At 40.8% G+C, this 21,646-nt stretch overlaps 1 protein-coding gene across 1 annotated transcript in view; it reads right to left on the bottom strand.

The window, feature by feature from the left end:
- Positions 1–1,456: 1,456 nt before the first annotated feature.
- Positions 1,457–21,646, bottom strand: part of LOC131693880 (uncharacterized) — a 517,149-nt gene continuing 496,959 nt past the window's right edge. Inside the window, exon 6 of the mRNA XM_058982138.1 lies at positions 1,457–2,389. Within this exon, the coding sequence (XP_058838121.1) occupies positions 1,625–2,389 (765 nt within the window). The 3' untranslated portion in view covers positions 1,457–1,624. The remainder of the gene's footprint in view (positions 2,390–21,646) is intronic.

Raw genomic sequence — 21,646 nt, forward strand, 5'->3', positions numbered from 1 at the left:
TGATAAGAGTTATAAGAAATGTCTCATCATGCTGTTAGGTGGAATAAAAGCGTTTTATAATATAGTATATAGATATATGTATATATATATATATATATAAATATAAATATATATATATATATATATATATACATATATATATATATATATATATATATATATATATATATATATATATATATATATATATATATATATATATATATATATATATATATATATATATATATATATATATATATATATATATATATATATATATATATATATATATATATATATATATATATATATATATATATATATATATATATATACTCAAGTTTTTTTTTACGCGGTTTTCATTTACGCGGCTTGCATCCCCCTGAAATTTTAAGCTTTTTTCCTACACAATATTACATTTTTTCCTAATAAGTTTGTGAAAATTATAAACTATTTGAAATTTTTTAATAGTTTAATTTTTTATTTAACCGTGATTTTTTAATAAATAGTGACCATCGCCTCACAACGTAGTCTAGTTTTCATGGCTTGCGGTGAGCACGATCTCTCGAATTGCTGAACTGAAAATTATGGAATAGAAATTAATTTTTAGTATTCTTTACAGATTTAACTCGCCGCGCAGATAGCTCTGAATTAGACCCGCTGGTGTCCTAAGACGATTCCGCTAGATTTTCAGAGCACTGTACACCCAGTGCATTAACGTAAGTGACGGAAGGTTATCGAAAAGATTCGTGAAAATGAAAATTCCAGTAATGATGATGATTTTCCCAAACGGTTCGTTTTCGAGAGGTTTTTATTTGTTCTTTGGCATTAGGATTAGCGATAATAATTCAAATCAAGGATACTACTGGGAAGTTAACTTTAGAAAAAGTCGATGTCGAAGTAAAATTTGGAACTATGCACGCGGTTTTCATTTACGCGGCTTGTATCCCCCGCGTAAAAAAACCTGAGTATATATATATATATATATATATATATATATATATATATATATATATATATATATATATATATATATATATATATATATATATATATATATATATATATATATATATATATATATATATATATATATATATATATATATATATATATATATATATATATATATATATATATATATATATATATATATATATATATATATATATATATATATATATATATATATATATATATATATATAAACTTAATAGTTTGAGCGAATTCTTTGCATTTCTTTTAAGGAAATGTCAAACATTGTGTTTGGCCCAGAATTGAAATATACGGTCCGAGATTGTGGATCTGGTTCTGATATACAAGGCAAAATGTCATCACAATGAAATTAAAAACGATTTTTTTATATATACAAGACAATTCTTTATACCATTAATCTAAATGTTTGTATGTGTTTATCTGCAGAATATGGCGAAGATCATAGTTGCGTAGTATATTACGAATAATGAAGATGGTGTTCTAAGATTATTGTTTATTCTTTGAGTTAATTTAAAAATTACATTTGATTACCTATGTAATGTAAAATTACCTGACGTGGGTAAAGGGGACGCAAACAATTCGGATTAAAGTTTGTTCCAAAAACAGCGAAATTATTTACTTTCTACAATGACAAGAAACTGCTCACTCAAAATTGTCCGCAAATTACTGATGCCTTAGCTCTTAGTGCATGAGCCATGTGCACCCTCAAGTCATTCCATGCAAACACAATTGCTTTAGTGAACGGCTCTTCATCACATTTTGTGCATACATTCATTATAGCACTAACTTCTCCCTCGGCTGGTTCACTGTCATGCTCTCGAATTTCACCCTCGATGTCTGTTTCCTTACCAAGCTTATTCTTAAAATTGGGCAAGCCAAATTCGGCCAGCCCATTGATCTTATATTCGCTATTTTTGGCAGGATTCTCATTAAGAATTGTACCATCTTTTAAAAACAGCAACCCACGTTTTAGCACTTTTTTTTTTGAGTTTGATTCACGTTTAAAATACTTTTGTTGGTTTGTCTTATCGATGATTTGAGCGTTTGCGGGATTATTCAGATCATTAAAAGACTCGGAAATTATTTCCCCCACTTCCACGGGGAAGACAATCCTATCACTAGTTATTTGTTTTTCACCAGCATTTGTTTTTGATTTGTCGAGTATATTTCCAATCGCTAGTTGCCGTTGAAGATTTCGTTCGCCAACATGAAATTGACCACTAACAAATTGTGTCGTAATAGTTGCAGCATTGGAAGGCACAAATCCTCCAACTAATTGAGATGGCACACCTTTCACTGGTAGTCCTAAATTGCCCGTACTTTGATGAGTTTGTCCATCGGCTAGGTTGATTTTAAATCGTGTTGGTATCTGTCCATTGGCTAGCAAGGGATTTGCTGGTATGACAAGAGACTGGAACGATACGTAAAGGTGAAATATTATTTGTTCATTATCAGGAAAAAATAGGTGCAGTTTGTATGTGCGTATATGTATGTGGGCGTTTGGATGTGTATATGATAATGGATGAGTGGAGTAGAATGGGGTCAAAGAGGTATGGGGGTACAATAGGTATAGCCAGCAAGGCCTACCTGGTCGTTTTGTTCACGGGTATGAATTTATGCGCCATCCATGCCAAATTAGTAACCACCATGCCGAGAGATATCAGACTGGTTCGCCTCAGACATATTGTGTCTTTCATAATAAAACCAATACCAAATTACATTGTAGTAAGAATATTTAAGTAAAATTTTCATTTTGCATTGCATTACAAACAAACCCCCTTCTCTTCTGCCAACTTGGATTATTTTCAATCTTGATACTACATGATGGCGGCACTGGTCTGCTAGTACATATGTAATAACACCTAATAATACCTATCAAGTTGGTTGGGTAAGTGTGTGTTGTTTTCAAAGAAGTTGTAGATTAATTAAAAAGTTATGAAACTCCAACAAAGGAGAGAGAAGGAATATCAAATCAAAACTCTTCATCATTGGTCGCCCTGAAAAGGGCCGCTTCGGGGTTTCTCGGCAGCGTTTCGCCTGCCAACAAAGAAAAAACTTAGTTCTTTTAGTCTTCTTTTGCAGCAAAATGGAATGGATATTAAGCAACACATCATCCTGGGCAATGGTAACGCCGGAGAGCAATTTGTTCGAATCCGTCATTTCGAATGGCCAGCTGCAGCTAACGGGGGATAATCCTGTTTTTTTTATTTCCGCGGGCTGCATTTCCTGTCAGTTTTGATATTCCGGAGGCGAGATATTCCATTACGGCCACATACGACCTCCGGTGCTGTACTCGGTTCAGTTTACGTTCGAAGCCAAATGGGTTGAGCATCGAATGAAACCAGTCTACTTCCATCGTCAAAGAGATAAAGCTTCGAACAAAAACTTTTCAAAATTTGCGGCATGTGATTAGTGGGAACCAACCAGGAATGAGTTTCAGCCAGATGAATTAAAATCGTTTTTTCTCGCGCGTGTGCGCAAATTTCGGACTGTCGTACAGAGGAGTATTTGATTTAAAAAGCTGGCCGAAAGCCAAATTTTCAAAAACTGTTATCAAGGGCATTATACTATATCATTATGCTCTCTAGTAATTTATACATTAATTGGCACCCATGTTGCGAGTATTTCCTAAGGTTTGGCAATACTGTTACTCTGTCAAAGGTAGAGGCGTTTTAATTCTGCTTGTCTGAATCAAAGTCGCGCGTGTAAACAAAATCTTCAGACATTGGTGATTCGAATTGTTCCGAGTCAAATATCTTTTGTTCCTAATAAACCGAGGTTAGGGTTACCTTTTGGTGTAGATAGACCCATGTATGCTAAAAATATCAGTTTCATAAAACTTGGATACAATGACAAAAAATCGCGATTTTCTCACTTTTCAAAATTGAAAATGTTCTTGTGCCTAATTCGTCCCAGTGAAAACTCTTATACGCTGATTAAGTTTAATCCAAATACTAATAGATTGGTGAAGAAAATCTTGCGCATAATTGCGCCATTTCGAATGTGAGCTATTTGAATAATTAGGTATTTTTGACATTTTTTTCTCGTTTTACTATATTGCCTGTGCGAAGATCAAACTTTTGCAAGGATATTGAAAAATAATGAATAATTCTAGACAAGATTCAGGTTTAGTTATCTGGGAAACACAATGATGGTTTTATTAAACCAGATCGCTCCAAAGTGCTTTGGCACCAGCTGATTCATTTCGAAATACAGTTGAAGCAAAATATGTAGTTCAATTCTGCACGAAAAGAAATCAATTCATTACTGCAAATTGAGAACAGCTTCAGAAAACTATTATATTCAACTGCTGGAAGGTTCCATCGCACGATGGACGTCCTGTTGAGCGTATGTAGCAAAAGAAAAAACTCAAAATCTTAGGGAAACTGTACTTGTTACTGAATATCAAATTCTTTTCATACCAGTCAACGAAGCGCAGGTAATCCAGTTGAGTCCAAGATTATGAAAGTTGTTTCAGAGTGTCAAGGAAACCGTTGAAATCAATTACACTTTGAAATTTGAAACTTGTAAGAAAACCAAGAAACATTCTCCGGAAGAAGATCTTGCCACATTTGGTGAGGTGAACTTGACTAGAAGGCCAAACGAGATAAAGCAAAACGCTATGAAACATGACTTTCCTCGATATCACGTCCTAAAATCTGCTACGATTACTTGTTTTCAACCGAAATCCTCAATAATAAAAATTGCGATTTTTGGAAATACAATATGTTAAAGTATTTTTTTGCCTTTCTCATATAAAGAAAGGGAATGCAATCACTGTAAAAATCGACTTTTTAACCGAGGCCCGGAGGGCCGAGTGTCATTCACCATTCGATTCAGTTCGTCGAGATCGGCAAATGTCTGTGTGTGTATGTGTGTGTCATTTAAACTCACACAATTTTCTCAGAGATGGCTGAACCGATTTTCGCAAACTTAGTTTCATCTGAAAGGTATAACGCTCCCATAAGCTGCTATTGAATTCTTAGTTGATCCGACCTCCGGCTCCGGAGTTACGTGTTGAAGAGTGCGGTCACGTAGCAAATACCCATATAAACTGGTACCACCATGATGTTCAAATGATGTAAAACATATTAAAATTGATGTAACATTACTCCAGTTTGCGGGTCTGGATCACTAATGATCAATTAAAGCAGCTTTGACCACATTGGCCAGTTATGACGGTTCATGACGCCCCCGGGGAACCCGCCAAGTTCCTAAGCTAATATCACACCCATTCCCCAACGAATTCTCTACCGATTTTTACAAACTTGATTTCAAATGAAAGACACAGTAATACCATCGACTGTTGCTGAATTTCATTCGGTTCTGACTCTTGCTTCCGGAGTTACAGGGGTATTAGTAAGGACACACTGGAATTTCCCATATAAATCGGTACAATCGTAATACCTCAGAGGCTAAAAACTATTGAAATTGTCAGCAAATTACTTCTAATCGCAGATCTAGATCACTGATTGCCAATCAAACATGCTTTGAATATATTGTCCACTATCACCGATTCCGGAAGTCCGAAATTCCGGGCATATTCCACAATTAAAGTCACATCGGTTCTTCGGTGATGACTGAACCGATTTTCTCAAATCAAGTCTCAAATGGAAGGCAAAATATGCAGTTGAGTATTGCGTCGCCGCCCCTTCCCCCCGCCTTACCCTTACACCTCCCTTTTCATCACTCCCCTCCCCTTGGACCACCCTCACGCCCGCATTTCCTTCATCCACCCCGTATACTGAAATAAGATGAAGGATTTCTGACGCATCCTCCACTCCCACTCTACTAACCCCCCATTCCCTCCACTTTCAAACCCATTCCACCAACATTTCAAAATATAATCCATGAAGATAACATTGAACTCATGCTGATTAAGCTAATTAAATATTATTCTTTTGCCTTTCTCATAGAGAAAGGTTATGCAATTGCTCCAAAAACCGACTTTCTAACCGAGGGCCAAGTCTCATATAACATTCGACTCAGTTCGCCGAGATCGCAAAATATCTGTGTGTATGTATGTTCTTTTTTTAGAGAGCAGTAAAAAAAATTTCAAGAAAACCCTGAGTGAGGAAAAATGTATAAAAACCCCAATGTCTCAGGGAACGGGTTTGGGCTGCCATCACCCGACCCGCTAAAAACCACTGCTCTCGCCCAGAACCTGATTCCTCCCCGGCACTACCTTACGGCATTACTTCGGGGAGGGGTTTTTATGTGCATAGCACACACTCTAATTCAACTACTTACTAGTTCGTTTCTTCCGCAGGGTTACAGCCCCACTCCTCTACACCCCACCAATTCTCTACCATCCACACAGACTGGCAAGTTCTGCATGGCAGTCGGAAAGCTGGCTGTGAGTCTAGGCTTAGTACTCCTCCCCTACGAGTACAGTCTGGGCGGCAAGCTTCAGACTGTCTAATTCACCAAGCCCTTTGGCTCCCTTGTGCCAGTTAGCACCGCAACTCCCTTCTCGCACCATTCAGCGCCGTTTACTCATTAAGCACCAGACTTGTTCGCGAACTACTCGGTCTAGTCCCCGACGATGGACCTAGCCTACTCCGACGGAGAATTCCCCGGCGAGAGAAGTTCACCCGAAATCGAGCCAACCAACCAGGTGGAGCAGGGCGTCCGGTTCGCTGATGCCTCGACGACCTGCGACTGGTGGTATTTCGTCGCGGTCTACTCAGTCTAGTCCCCGGCGGTGGATCTAGCTTACGCCGACGGAGAGTTCCCCGGCGAAGGAGGCTCTCCCGATAGCGATTTTTCTTTGGTTATAGCACCACAATTTCTTGAGCCTTTTGGCTTCATCTCGTTCCGTTTCGCTCTACTTTCCCGAAGAGCCATTCAGCTCCCGCCCTCACTTATTCGCGAACTACTCAGTCTAGTCCCCAACAATGGATCTAGCCTATTCTCCTGCAACCGAGCGGTAGATTTCTCCTGATTCCGATATTCGTTTTTGTGAGCCATTTAGCTATCTGCGTCGTCCCGATCTACTCGATCTAGTCCCCGGCGGTGGATCTAGCCTACTCAACAGGCCATACAGTAGGTGCTGAGGTCTATCCGGCGATTCCGGTTGGAGCGTAGCTTCCGGTTCACCAGCGCCCCAACGACCCACTGCTAGCTCTGCGACGCGGTCTACTCGGTCTAATCCCCGGCGGTGGATCTAGCCTACTCACGAGCTACCAGGTAGGAGGTCGAGGTCGGTTCAGCGATTCCGGTGAAGCTTGACGTCCGGTTCCCAGGCGCCCCGACGACCCAACTCTGTGCTACGTCACGTACTACTCAACTGGTCCCCGGCGGTGGACCTAATCTACACAGTTGGAGAGTTCCCCGGCGGTGGAATTTCTCTCGAAATCCGATTTGCGGCTTCTTGCTGGTCTCTTCGCCACTTCCTCTGCAGCTCGGAGAGTATGCTCGAGACCACTCTGTTGACAGCGTCCCAGGTATGTTCGTCACGGCACATCTCTTCGACGATATTGTCCACTGTCATACCAGGTATACCCCTACGAACTTCTTCGAATCTAGGGCATTCGAAGACCACGTGTTCCGGTGTCTCCTGCACAGTCGCACACTCCGGGAAAAAGGGTGACGAAGCATGTCCAAACCGATGCAAGTACTTCCGGAAGCATCCGTGCCCGGACAAAAACTGCGTCAAATGGAAGTTCACCTCTCCATGCTTCCTATGTACCCAGGCCGATACATTTGGGATGAGTCGGTGGGTCCACCTTCCTTTCTCCGCGTTATCCCACTCCTATTGCCATTTAGCCAACGACTCCGCTCGAACCATTTCTGCATTTCTCCGCTGATAGCATTCCACGTCCTCCGCCAGGGTGATGCAGATGGGGATCATCCCGGCGATAACGCATACTGCCTCCGACGATATTGTTCTGTAGGCACTCGCGACTCGTACGGCCATCAGTCGGAATGTCCTGTTTAGCTTTTCACGGTTCCGCTTGGTTTTCAGCGCAGCACTCCAGGCAGGAACCCCATATCGGAGTATCGATGACGAAACAGTAGATAGCAGACGTCTCGTGCTGTTTCTCGGACCGCCGACGTTTGGCATGATTCTCGCTATTTCGTTCGTTGCCTTCGCCGACTTTTCACAGGCGTAATCAACATGGTTGTTGAAGCTCAACCGGTCGTCGATTATAACTCCCAATTGCTTCAATGCACGTTTCGATGCAATCACGTGCCCTCCGACGTCGATCTGCATCCGTTGAACCGATCTGCAGTTACTGACCAACAACACATCCGTCTTGTGGTGAGCTATTTGCAGCTTGACCCCGTTCATCTAGCTCTCGATCGCGTCTATTGTCTCCATCACCGACACCTCCACTTCTTCAAGTGTCTCACCCATCACCGTTAGTGACACGTCGTCCGCGAAACCTACGATTTTAACTTTCCTAGGCAGCTGCAGCGTTAAGACCCCATCGTACATCCCGTTCCAAAGGATTGGACAGAGAATGGAGCCATGAGGAACGCCCGCTGTGACACGCAATGACTTCTGTCCTTCACTCGTCTCGTACAGTAGCACTCTGCTCTGAAAGTAGCTCTTCAGAATCTGGCATAGATAGTTGGGAACCCCGTTTCTATGCAGCGCTGCAGCGATGGCTTCCCATTTGGCACTGTTGAACGCGTTCTTCACATCTATCGTGACCACAGCGCAGTATCGATCTCCTGTTCGCTTCTGTTTAGATGACTTCTCAGCACTCTCGAGCACTATCCAAATTGCATCCACTGTCGATGCTCCTTTGCGGAAACCGAACTGCATTTTGGACAGTCCGCGCTCACCCTCCGTGAATTTCGTCAACCTGTTAAGAATGATCCTTTCCAGGAGTTTTCCGAGTGTATCCAGCAGGCATATGGCCAGGTGGCTTCCCTGGCTTCGGCAGCAACACCAGCTTCTGGACCTTCCACATTTCGGGGAAGTTGCCTTCATTTAGGAACTTCTGCATCACTATCCTGAACATGTCCGGATATGCCAGGATCGCAGCTTTCAGTTCCACGTTTGGTATTCCATCCGGACCAGGGGCTATCTTTGATTTTAGGCGCTTCGATGCTTCTGCTAGCTCGTCGTTAGTCACTTGCCGATCCGTGCTTGTTCCTTATTCTTCACCGTACGGTGTCGGTGGCTATATAGTTGGATCGTGCTTCGGGAAAAGACCCACGACGATTATCTTCAGCTTGCTCGGACACATTTCGGTTGGCGTCGTCGGACCCTTCATTTTCGCCATCACGACTCGGTATGCGTCACCCCAGGGATTGGCGTCTACTTCTCGGCATAGCTCCTTGTGGCACTCTGACTTGCTAAGTCTGATCTCCCGTTTTAAAGTGGCCCTAGCTTCCCGAAACGCTGCCTTACGTCACAAGCCGCCACAATCCTTCTTGTTAGGTCAGACGCATCCACGTTCTCGGTCCCGCCGTTCGGCCGAAGTGCCTCAACAAAGAAGTCTTTGTTGAAGGCTTTCGTCTTCCACTTTCGTTCGCCGGTCACTCTTCTCTGTACTGCCGCGGGGTTCCGTTGACCGATACGGTAGCGAATCTCCTGGTGGTCACTGTGCGTATACGTTTCACTTACTCTCCAATTCATGTTCGCCGTCAATGAGGGACTACAGAATGTGACGACGATGATAGACTCCCTCCCGTCTCTCCGAAATGTGTTAACAGAGCCCTCATTGCACAATCGTACGTCTAACTTCGCTAGAGCTTCCTGCAGGATGCACCCTCTTGTGTTGGTTACTCTACTGCCCTATTCCGCAGCCCAGGCGTTGAAGTCACCACCAATGACTACCGGCTTCCGATCGATCAACTGCTCGGTTAACTGCTCCAGCATTAGGCTGAACTGCTCTACTGTCCACCTTGGGGGAGCGTAGCAGCTACATACGAAGATGCCGTTGATTTTGGCTATCACGAAACCCTCGTATGAACGTTCTACCACTTCTTGGATGGGGAATCTTCCCATTACTTGTATCACAGCGGTTCCTGATCTATCCGCCACCCAGTTACCGTTATTAGGGAGGACTTGATAATGCTCTGCGATCAAAGCAACATCGCACATAGTTTCTGTCGTAGACTGCCACAACAGATGCTGTGCGGTATCACAGTGATTCAGGTTTATCTGGGTCATCTCCATCACCGTTGGCCTGCAGTCGCCTTCTTATAGGCTTGGCATTTAAAGCCACCCGTCTGATGGTCGTTTCCTTCCACTGGGGTGCAAAGCAAGCACTTCGGCCTCTGCGTGCAGTCTCCCGCAAGATGGCCCGTCTCTCCGCAATTCCAGCACATCCCGGATCTGTCCGGGCCTTTGCAAGCCCCTGCTAAATGTCCAAAGCCTAAACATTTGAAGCATTTCTCCGCTTGTTTATTTACTCGTGGGGCGGCTCTCAGTAGGCATCTCGACCATCCAACTGTAACTTTACCTACCTCCAGCGCCTTGTCTGCAGCGGTTACCGGTAAACGAATCATCGCTGTCTGCGTTCCTCCGTATCCCTTCCTTAACTGGATCGTCATGTGCACCTCGCCCAGTTTGCACTGCTGCTTCATAGCACCTCTTAGCTCGTCTTCCGTCGTTATTTCGTCGAGGTTTTTGCGCACAATCTCCGGGCTTAAGGCTTTAACTTCTGCCTTTCCACCCATTGATTTAGTTATAGTCTCCTGCAAGGCAAAGCTACTAGTTGTAGTATTCTTCTTAAGCTCGAAGAGCATCTCATTTTTTGGGTACGCCTTAACGCGTTTTCCCCCAAATCTTTCAGCTCCGGGTCCTCTCTGACCTTTTTGAGCAGCGCTGCGTACGTAGTCTAGTCATTTGCTTTGACGAGCACGGCTTCTCCCTTAGGCGCCTTCTGACGAGCCGAGGGTTCTGATTTCCTCTTCTGCTTCCCTTTTCGCTCTTCCTTCTTTTTTTGCTGTTTCCCGCGTTTCTCCTTCCGTTTTACAACGGTACTCCAGCTTTCACCCTTCGGCAGCAACAGCGTCCTCGAGCGTCTGCCTCTTTGACCCACCTGGTCTTTCGTCTCCTGGCGAGGATCTTGTCCTCTTTGGAGTTATGGGAACTGGCGTATTCTTCACTCCAATATGCCTCTCCTTACCCTGTTTCGGAGGGGCTAGGAGGATAGTCGCCTTAGCCGACGCCGATGCTCGCTCAGCTGAATTTGCCCTCTGCGTTGCCGTATCGTACTCTTTTACGGCAGACAGTAGCGCCTTCCGGATTTTGATGACCATCTCCTTAATGTCTTTGTGGACATTGTTTCTCTTGTCCACGAACTTGTGGAGCTCCTCCACCAAGTGCCTCGCTACCACTACCTTTGGCGTTTGTGGGGTGTAGCTCATTCCGCTCTGCTCCGGCTGTTTTTGATGCTGCTGTTACTGTTGCTTCGGCTTCCCATCCTCCTGCTCTTGCTGGATGACTTAAGCTACTATTGGTGGTGGTGACCTCACCAACCCACCTCTGGCAAACGGATTCACTGTACCTGCTCCATTTATATCGGTTGCTTGTTTTTTCTCCATTTTATTGGGTCCCAACTCCGGACCGCTATCTCCACTCGCTGCACATAGTCGCCTCTCGCGATCCCACGTTTATCTATGCTGCCAAAAAGCAGCAGTGAGGTCATGCAAGGGTTGACACTATCCTTCATGGAGAGTAGTGTTCAGAGCCGGATCGGCGTAAATCGGGTATGCTTCAACCGAACCTAGTACCACCAACCAAATTATGGCGAGTTTCGAACGTACCCGGAGACCTGCCAGGGTTTTGTTGGGACGGAGGCAGCCATGCTGTTAGCCTACTCGCCATTTCAATTCGGTGTCATCCTTCCTTACTCAGGGAGTAGAACAGCACCCCTGTCAGCCCAAAGTCGCCATCCTATTCGTCTTCCGTGTCCTGTCCGCTGACGTTCGCCATGGCCAGTATACCATAATCAGAATGTAACTGGCGTCGATCCTGATGTGCCGGTTGGCACTCCGGTTGGGCTATAGTGCTTTTATTGTCTAGATCTTAGATTATTGGAATCTTAGGATCTTAGCAGAAGCGGCACAGACTCGCTTCGTCGGAGCTGCTTTCGGAGTTATGGCTTTTTTTTAGAGGTTTAGAAGAGCCCAATCTTAGCCCCACCATATCCTAGCAAAGCTCCCCAACTCGCAGTAGGGCCGTGGGGGGGGGGGGGGGTTCGTTAGGCCCCCAGACTTCTGTCCTTCCTGTCCCTGCTGCCCCCCTTGTATGTATGTGTGTATGTATGTGGTTTTTCGTTCGAACAGTCAACGATTGCGGACGCCTCTCCAAGCGCTCCGCAAGTAATTTATTAATTAGTATTTGTTTACCTACGTAAACAAACATCGCGCACGTGCCTCGTAAGTTACAGTGCTATTGAACTTCAAGTAATAGTAAAATAATGCAGTGCGGTGTAAAAACTTGCAACATAAACGACGACCACTTCCCCTGGAAACGCGAATTTAGCAGCAGATCGTACCATGCTGCCTGTGTGGGTGTGCAGCGTAATCAGGAAAATTTGATCCGGGCATTTATCGTGTCTGTGTGTGCGGACTGCCAGCACATTATTAGGACAGAGGTCGACACGCGCAAAATGATCTATCTACAAGATCAGCTGCTAAAAATGATGAAGTCGCATACGGACACACAACATCGAATCACAACTGATCTAAAGAGCCACAGTCTTGAATTGTTCGGTAGCATCGAACAATTACTTAATGACGTAAAGTAGTCGATGCAAGTCGTCCATAAAAAGAACGAAAACATATGCAGTAAACTAGGTCAGCATTTTCATTCTTGTGACAATTTGTTACAAAATTCGATCGACACCATCAGCGAATCGACCAAAACAATATCGGACAATATGAATCATAAAATTAACGAACGGCTATCACACCTCGAGAACGAACTGCTTTCCACTAAATGTTCTGAGCCGTACCCTCTCGCCAATTCCGACCTATTGGAGGAATTGAAGGATGAAGTGAAAGCTATTTCCATTGCAATCTCCAACATGACAATACCAGAAAATGGCATGAATCAATCATAATCCCTGGCTGAAAAATTAGCGGAAAAATCACACGTTACAGTAATCCAACAGAAAATAAATCATCCGTCTCCAGGCTGGCGATTTTTGGGCGATAAATGGCAATGGCAGCAGGATTGGACAAAATATGACGCCAAACAACGCATTCGACGACTTCAGGAGAAAGCTTCTGATAAGGCAAGACGCAACCGAAAACGTCGTAAGCAGTCAAGTCAACGTGACATCGCACTAATAATCATCATCATAACGACAGTGGTAAGACGTCAGACAAATTACTACTTGCCACGGCGAAAAAACAATTTTCCGTTCCTCCCACAACCACCGAACATCCAATTGCAGGTCTTGCAATACCATCAGTAAAACCAAATTTCATAAACTTTAAAAAAGTCGACACCATCAACCCGTACCGTTCAGCTAACGAAAACATTCAACCCAATCAAATGGAAATGACACATACAAGCGGCGAAAAAAGTTTAAACACATTGGCAACCACATCTCAACATTCGAACACAGACAGCCAACTGGACCCCTTGCGCCCTCCAATCGTACGCCTCACGTCACAATCAACGAATGGCGACGGTCGCTTTTTAAAAGCAAGACTTCGCGAACCAAAAATAATGAACATTGTTCGCCTATACCTGGTATATATGAAGGACCAACACCCATCTATTTGCGTGGAAGGAATGACGCCGACCAGCATCAAAATGACACTCGCATCCGAAGGACTACCGACCACTCCTGACCATCTCCTGCGCATTTTCATCGAAGTCTATCAGGAATATGGGCTAAACCCAGACGAAGCAGCAGCAGACCTTGACTCCTATGGAAAATTTTTATCAAGCGAAAGAACCAGGCACCTTGAACAACTCCGCGAAGCTACGCATAAATTTGGAACGTCGAATTTTCGGAAGTAACGACGTCCTCTATAGAGGAAGAAAATATAACTGTAAGCAATTTAAATATTCCAAAAACTTCTTCGCATCCACAACAGAATTCGACTGAAATTTTAGTCTATTGCCAAAATTTTAATCGAATGAAAAGCCCATCTAAAATGAAAGAAATCCAGCAAAAACTAATTTCATATTCTTTTACCATAATTCTTGGAACAGAAAGTAGCTGGGATGAAAGCGTAAGAAACGAAGAAATTTTTGGAAATCAATTTAATGTATTTCGGCATGACCGTAATTTGTCTCTTTGTAATAAAAAGTCTGGAGGAGGAGCCATTATAACCATAAACGCAGACTTTCCTTCAGAAGAAATAGAAACCATGAAACATATAGAATTTGAACATATATGGGCAAAAGCAGTAATATCAGGAGAAGTGCACATATTCTCCTCTGTGTACTTTCCACCTGAAAATGCTCACAAAAAATCATTTGAACTATTTTTTCAAACTGTAGAATCTATCATGTCAAGCATGGAACCTGAAGTAAAACTGCATATTTATGGCGACTTTAATCAACGTAACGCCAACTTCATCGTAGACATTGAAAACGAATCTATCTTACTCCCAGTCGTAGGGGAAAATGAAACACTTCAATACTTCTTTGACGAAATATCTGAATTTGGCCTGCACCAAATCAACCATGTAAAAAATAGACAAAATTCATATTTAGACCTCTTATTCACGAATTGCACTGAAGACTTCTGTGTTAATGCATCTTTGACTCCATTAAGGAAAAATGAAGTATTTCACACAGCAATCGAATATTCAATTTTCTTTCATCAAAACTCTTCCCCGAACGACTTGGAGTATGAGGAAGTGCCGGAATACCATAAAACCGACTTCGAAGAAGTCAACCGTAGACTATGTAGAATAAATTGGCAAACTGTATTGAGTATAGACGGAAATGTCAACGAAGCAGTGACTAAATTCTATTTAATTGTAACGAATTTAATCTCTGGAACAGTACCAGTAAAAAGAAGAAGAAGAACTCATGGCGGTCAGCAGCCTGTATGGTTCAACCAACATCTGAAAAATTTAAAAAATAGAAAGCAAAAGGCACATAAAATTTATAGGAAAGAATATAGCATTACAAATCGGCAAAACTATCTGGATATTTGCTCCCAACTCGACATAGCCATTAACACTGCACATGAAGAATATAATCGTAAAATCGAGACTGAAATCAAGACCTGTCCAAATAATTTCTTCAATTACGTGAAAACGAAATTGAAAAGTAGCAACTTTCCATCCCAAATGCATTTTGACGGACATGTAGGAAATAACAGTACTGAAATTTGTAATCTATTTGGAAAATTCTTTCAAGAAGTCTATACTTCATATTCCGAAACAGACCGCGATCGCGACTACTTTTCATTTATACCTGAATTCTCAAATGACATTTCCGTCCATGAACTATCTGAACACGAAATTACCACTGCACTAAAAACTTAGACGCATCAAAAGGACCTGGACCGGACGGAATAGCACCAATATTTTTAAAAAATCTAGCAGAAGAATTCACTCTACCATTACTACATATTTTCAACATGTCACTGAAAAATGGAACATTCTCAGAAATATGGAAATTATCCTTTTTAGTGCCAATTTTTAAATCAGGCGCTAAATCGGACATCCGAAACCATCGTGGGATTGCCATTATATCATGCATTCCAAAATTATTCGAAAAACTAGTAAATGACAAAATATTTCAGCAAATAAAAAATCAAATAACAAGCAAGCAGCATGGCTTTTACAAAGTCCGCTCAACAACATCAAACCTTTTAGAATTTGTAACATTTACTGTAAATGCAATGGACAATGGCAACCATGAAGAAACACTCTACACAGACTTTAGTAAAGCATTCGACCGTATTGACATACCTTTATTACTCTTCAAACTGCAAAAATATGGCATAGAAAATGAACTATTGAAATGGCTCGAATCATATTTAACGAAACGTCAACAAACAGTTCGCTTTAAGAATATACTCTCGGAACCAATTTCTGTGACCTCTGGCGTACCTCAGGGTTCCCACTTAGGCCCTCTTCTTTTTATTTTGTACGTAAATGACATTACCTTTATACTCAAACATCTTAAAGTGCTTATATATGCAGATGACATGAAACTTTTCATGGAAATAAGAAATGTCAAAGACACTGAAATATTCCAAAGCGAAATTAATATATTCCACATGTGGTGTAGCAAAAGTCTACTCCAACTTAATGTAAAGAAATGCAACTCAATAACCTTCAGCAGAAAAATTTCAAATGTTCCCATAGACATACGCTTAGGCAACCAACTTGTAGAAAAATGCAAAATTGTACGAGATTTAGGCGTAATCTTAGACTCCAAGTTCACATTTGTGGAACATTATAATACAATAATAAATAAAGCAAATAGTATGCTGGGCTTTATTAAACGTTTCACTTACAATTTTGAAGACCCTTACACAATAAAATCATTATACAATACATAAGTCAGGCCAATTTTGGAATATTGCAGCATAGTATGGAACCCATACACTGTCCTGTACGAAGAACGCATCGAATCAGTCCAAAAACAATTTATTTTGTACGCACTTCGTAAACTAAACTAGACGACATTTCCTCTTCCATCGTATAAAGCACGTTGCATGCTCATTAATATACAAACACTCAAAGAACGCCGCGAATTTGCCAGGCTTTGCTTTATCAACGACATTATTTCTCAACGTGTACAATCCGCATCATTACTTTCGCAAATAAAATTTTATGTACCTAGCCGACAACTAAGAACTCGTAATTTATTCCAAGAACAATCTTTTAAGACAAACTATGCTAAAAATAGCCCCATCAATAGAATGATGCGTCATTATAATGAAAATTGTGTAATAATTGACCTTTCCATGCCTAGAAAACAAATCAAATCTAAACTAAACCGTAGAAATAATGTATAGTATATAAGTAAATATTGTAAAACCATTCTATGTAGTCTACATATGCTTGACGAAAATAAATAAATAGTATGTATGTATGTATTAATGTGTGTGTGTATGGGCGGATTTGTTAACAAAATGTACACATCGGTTTCTCGGAGATGGCTGAACCGATTTTTACAAACTAAGATTCAAATGAAAGGTATAATATTGCCATAGGTTGCTATTGAATTTCATTTTCAACCGACATCTTGTTCCGGATTACGAGTTGAAGAGTATGGTTACAAATCAAAATTTGTTGATTTGTCCACATCGGTTTCTTGGAATTTTCTGAAACGATTTTGACAAACTTGATTTTAAATGAAAGGTCCATCAGCTGCTGTTGAATTTTGTGTGGATCCGAGTTCTGGTTCCTGAATTACAGGGTGATACGTACGATCACGCAGTAAATCCCGATTCTAACGAATTCTGCGATGAATGTGAAAAGGTGAATTTTTTTCCAAAATGTAAACACAACTGTTGAATTTGTAGATCTAGGTCACCAACAATCATTCAAAGTCTCTTTGGCCACACTGTCCACCATCGACGGATCCGGAAGCATCTAAATTCAGAATAACGGTTATATTGGTTTCTCGAAAATGGCTAGAACAATTTGATCAACTTAGTCTCAAATGAAAGGTGTTGCGTCCCCGGAAACTGATATTAAATTCCATTTCCATTCGACTTCCTGCTCCGGAGTTACGGGTTAGAAAACTCCGATTCAAACCGATACCGCGATGAATGCAAAAAGGTGCTCTTATACATATATACTTACCAAGTGTAATAAGAATGAAAGACATTTCCATAATGTTATATTGTACGAACCAGCTATTAAATCATAGTTTGGAGAAATGAGAAAGGCACAATTGCACCTCTAGGTGGATTAAAACAGGTTTTTCATAATAGATAAGACAAGTCTTTGATTGGGCAGAAAACTTTTTTGCACTATATAATATTAGTTGATAATTAATTTCCGCTGCAAGCGAATGTTTAAATAATTTCGGCTAGGTTTTTCAATCCTATGTGCGTAGGATATAGAAATAATAGTTGATGAAAAAAATAAAAATAAAATTTGCACTGATAATTTGATTTCCAATGAAAATGTTCTCTACGTGGGAGATTTTTGTTCCAATTTGCCCTCGTTACTAGCACGGAGCTGTACAAACTAATTATTACAGTCAGTCCACGGAGCCGACTGAATTCTAATAATCGCCTTCTCACTCGATATTGAAATGTAGTCTCCGGTTATTCAACTAGGTTGACTAATAGAAACCGACTAAAATCACAATTATTTTGTTGAAGATGTGTAGTTCGGTGCATAACATTAGTGGTAACCAATCACGGACTGGTTTTAGTTGGGTGTTGTAAATTCCGTTTTTTCGGCTCGGTGCATGAAGTTAGCGGTAAAGAATCATGAACTGGTTCCGGTCGAGTGCTCAAAATCCGGTTTTTCGTCGTACAAGCTACTCTCTAACCATCAGAAATGAAAATAATTTACTCTGCTAGTAGTAGGTAACGACACAAACTGATTCATCCACCAGCCGTGTACAGTTCACAAATATTTTCTTCCCGGTATTGTACAGCCCTTTGAGGACCCTGTACGCTCTAAACAGCTCAACACAAAATGAAAGAAAACTGTAACGGACCTATATTTAAAATTTCTCATCATTTCAGTGTCCAGTTGGTGCATCATATTGACGGCTCTGACCGAGATGAGTTGAAACTTTCCTCCATTTCCAAGTAGTTTTCGAAAGATTTTTCAAAACAGTTTTTCGTTATTAATGCATGTCATCCATACCTCAAAATTTTATACAACATTGTTGAACTTACTCTCGATAAATTTCGAAAATTGATTAATTCCATGCAGTATGATACGAAAAGATATGATCGTTCCAAACTTTACACGACTTTCATCCCGAAATTTTTGGTCCGTATACTGAAAGATAAGTCATAGTATAATGGGTTCTGCCGCCGTACAATTTTCGAAGAAGCACACTTTTTTTGGGTACTTTGGGGTCCTAGAAATAATGTCACTGTTGAGTTACTTAGTGCTGAGTGTCGAGTGATCCTCGAATTTTTCGCAAAATCACCGATTTTAATGAGTTATATTTTATTGTATAGGGCTTATGGTGAATAGCTTTTGGTATGAATATTTTGTTGAAATACCTTTTCTTCGTTTAGATATTATCACTTAAACTTTATTGCATGATAAAATTGATATTTCACTGTAATTCGAAGATGTAAATAATATCTTATTGGAGCTTGGAGAACACAGAATTAACAGAACCAATAGCGTGAAAGAAAACACGTCAGTAGCATGCAATTGGAAAACCTATTCAAAGTAATTTTTTTTTCAGAAGACACATCTTTGTTTACAAGTAAAATCACTCAGTGAACATAAAAACAAGAAGTAAAATGTTTTTGTCATAAGATGTTCCATTTTACTTTATAATATTGTAGACTAATAATGAACTTTTTTTTATAATTATTAAATTTATTTAGGCCCAAATGCGGTAGCTCAACGAGGCCGATTGTTCGTTTTTTACAATAAATAAAAAAAAACAACTATGTTAAGTTTTTTGTCTCGTTTAGACGCAGCTTTCTGCTGCGTGTTGAGATCCTTTTTCTAGGGGGCGAAATATTGCCAGTGTTGTCCACTGCCATTTGAGGTTCGATCCGTTTGTCTTCTTTAGCGTTGTCGTTCATGTCCATGTCCTCATCCGTACTACTTTCCTGCTGCTCGCGGTCAGATGTTCCAGTTTGTGTCTTACTCTTATCGGTCGTCATTGTATATTCGTATTTTTCGGCATTCGTTTCGTTGTTGTTGTTGCTGGTTGTTGGTGCTTGATTCGAAGATGTTGGTTTTGAAGCTGTTAGTGGTTTAGCGTAAGATGGTTCTGGGCTGATTTCAGTTGGATTGGTTAAGTTTTCCTTAACAGTTTCTACGCAAGGTTTCCCGGGGTGCAGCTTCTTCGTGCAGAACTGGCACGTAGGAATTTGCCCTGGGTACGTGACTAGTGATGTTTGATGAATGAGAACATCGTCACTTCCTAACGCTGTGACGGTTATGTATGAGGGAATTGGCTTGGTCACACGCATTCTCACCACACGAACACCGTTAGGGATGCCCGGGAAAAAATTCCTCCAAGTCTCATGTGTAACGGAGTCTACTTCTCCGTATTTTTGCAAGCATTTTTTAATCGCGCCGTCAGGGGTACGCGTAGCCAAATCATGGACACGAACTTCTACAGCGCCGTTCTCGATGTATACGGGAATGCTATATTTAACATTGCAGCATTCGGCGGTGTGCTGCATGTTGTTTCGCGAGGCGAATGACTCAGCTTGGTTAATGTTGTTGAACGAAATCAGCACGCAATGTTTGATATGATGCATTTGTAGGGTTTTCACTTCAGCCAGATTGAGTTTCATCTGAACTTTTAATAACTGTTCCACTTCCCGAATGGCTGGTCTTACGGGGCATTTCGAAAAATCAACAGCAACACAGTTCGGCCGTATCTGGGTTGCTTTTTGCTGGGCACCGTCACTCATCACTAAATCGCACAGTAGGTATAGGCTATTGTTATATGGACTGCTTGTGTGATAGGCACCGATTGATTTTTAGGTAGAATTGACTGTTTCACTTGCGCGGGACGATTTTTTGCTTCTGCTCAGGGCGAGATGTGAAGACAAACTCTAATAATGAACTTGGTATAACATAGATGTACATAACTAACAAAAGTGTCTTCGAATATGGTATTAAAATAAACTCATTACATAAGTTAAGTTTCGGTTCTTTCCGATACATTTTGATTGTTAGTAACGATAAATTATAATAAAAAAATATGATTCGGTAAAAAAATCTAAAAGCTTCTCAAAATATACGGAAAACATTCACCTTTGATAATACGTATAGAAAAGTTTGCTCTTTTGCACCAATCGAAAGATGTGGTTTCTTTCAGTCATGCGATGAACACTTCCAACGCGATGCGCATACTGACGGTGCGACGTACGGCGTTGCCAATGTGTACGTTCTCGCGGGTTGCATCAAAGTGGGCCAAAATCATCCATAACGCCCGATAGATACAAAAATGAAAAATTATCAATACAGATTATTGATGGTGAAAAATTTCCGCGTAATTCGACATACTTTTTGAAAACTTCTAGCGTAAAGAACATAAGAAAAAATACAACTGAAGTACTTTTAAATAGGTGAAAAGTACCGTTATTTACAAAATTAAACTATAGATATATTTTTATAAGATAGTGTTAATATCATTTCATAATTGTACAAAAATTCATTCAATTACCTTCAGCAGTTTTTGAGATATAAAATTTACAATTTTATCGTGCAATAAAGTTTAAGGGTTAATATCTTAAAGGAAAAAAGGAGTTTTAACGAAATATTCATACCAACAGCTATTCACCATAAGCCCTATACAATAAAACATACCTTATGAAAATCGGCGATAATGTGAAAAAATCTAGGATCACTTGACATGGCTTTACTCTGCTTTGGAATGCACAGGGGTCCAGAATGTAAATTTAGCAGGAATCAAATGATTTAACCTTACAATATGTTTGGCAAAGTTGTTGTACTTTACAAGCCCCTTCTTTTGGTTTAAACAGAAGCTAGGGTGGTTCTAATTTTAGCGTTATTTAAAATGAAAATTTTGAACGGTTCGAGATAGAGCTTGACTGTCTTCAATGAAGTTGTAGAACAACATATTTTAGACAAATTT

This window comes from Topomyia yanbarensis, chromosome 3 (assembly GCF_030247195.1).
Source record: "Topomyia yanbarensis strain Yona2022 chromosome 3, ASM3024719v1, whole genome shotgun sequence".
Classification (NCBI taxonomy): domain Eukaryota; kingdom Metazoa; phylum Arthropoda; class Insecta; order Diptera; family Culicidae; genus Topomyia; species Topomyia yanbarensis.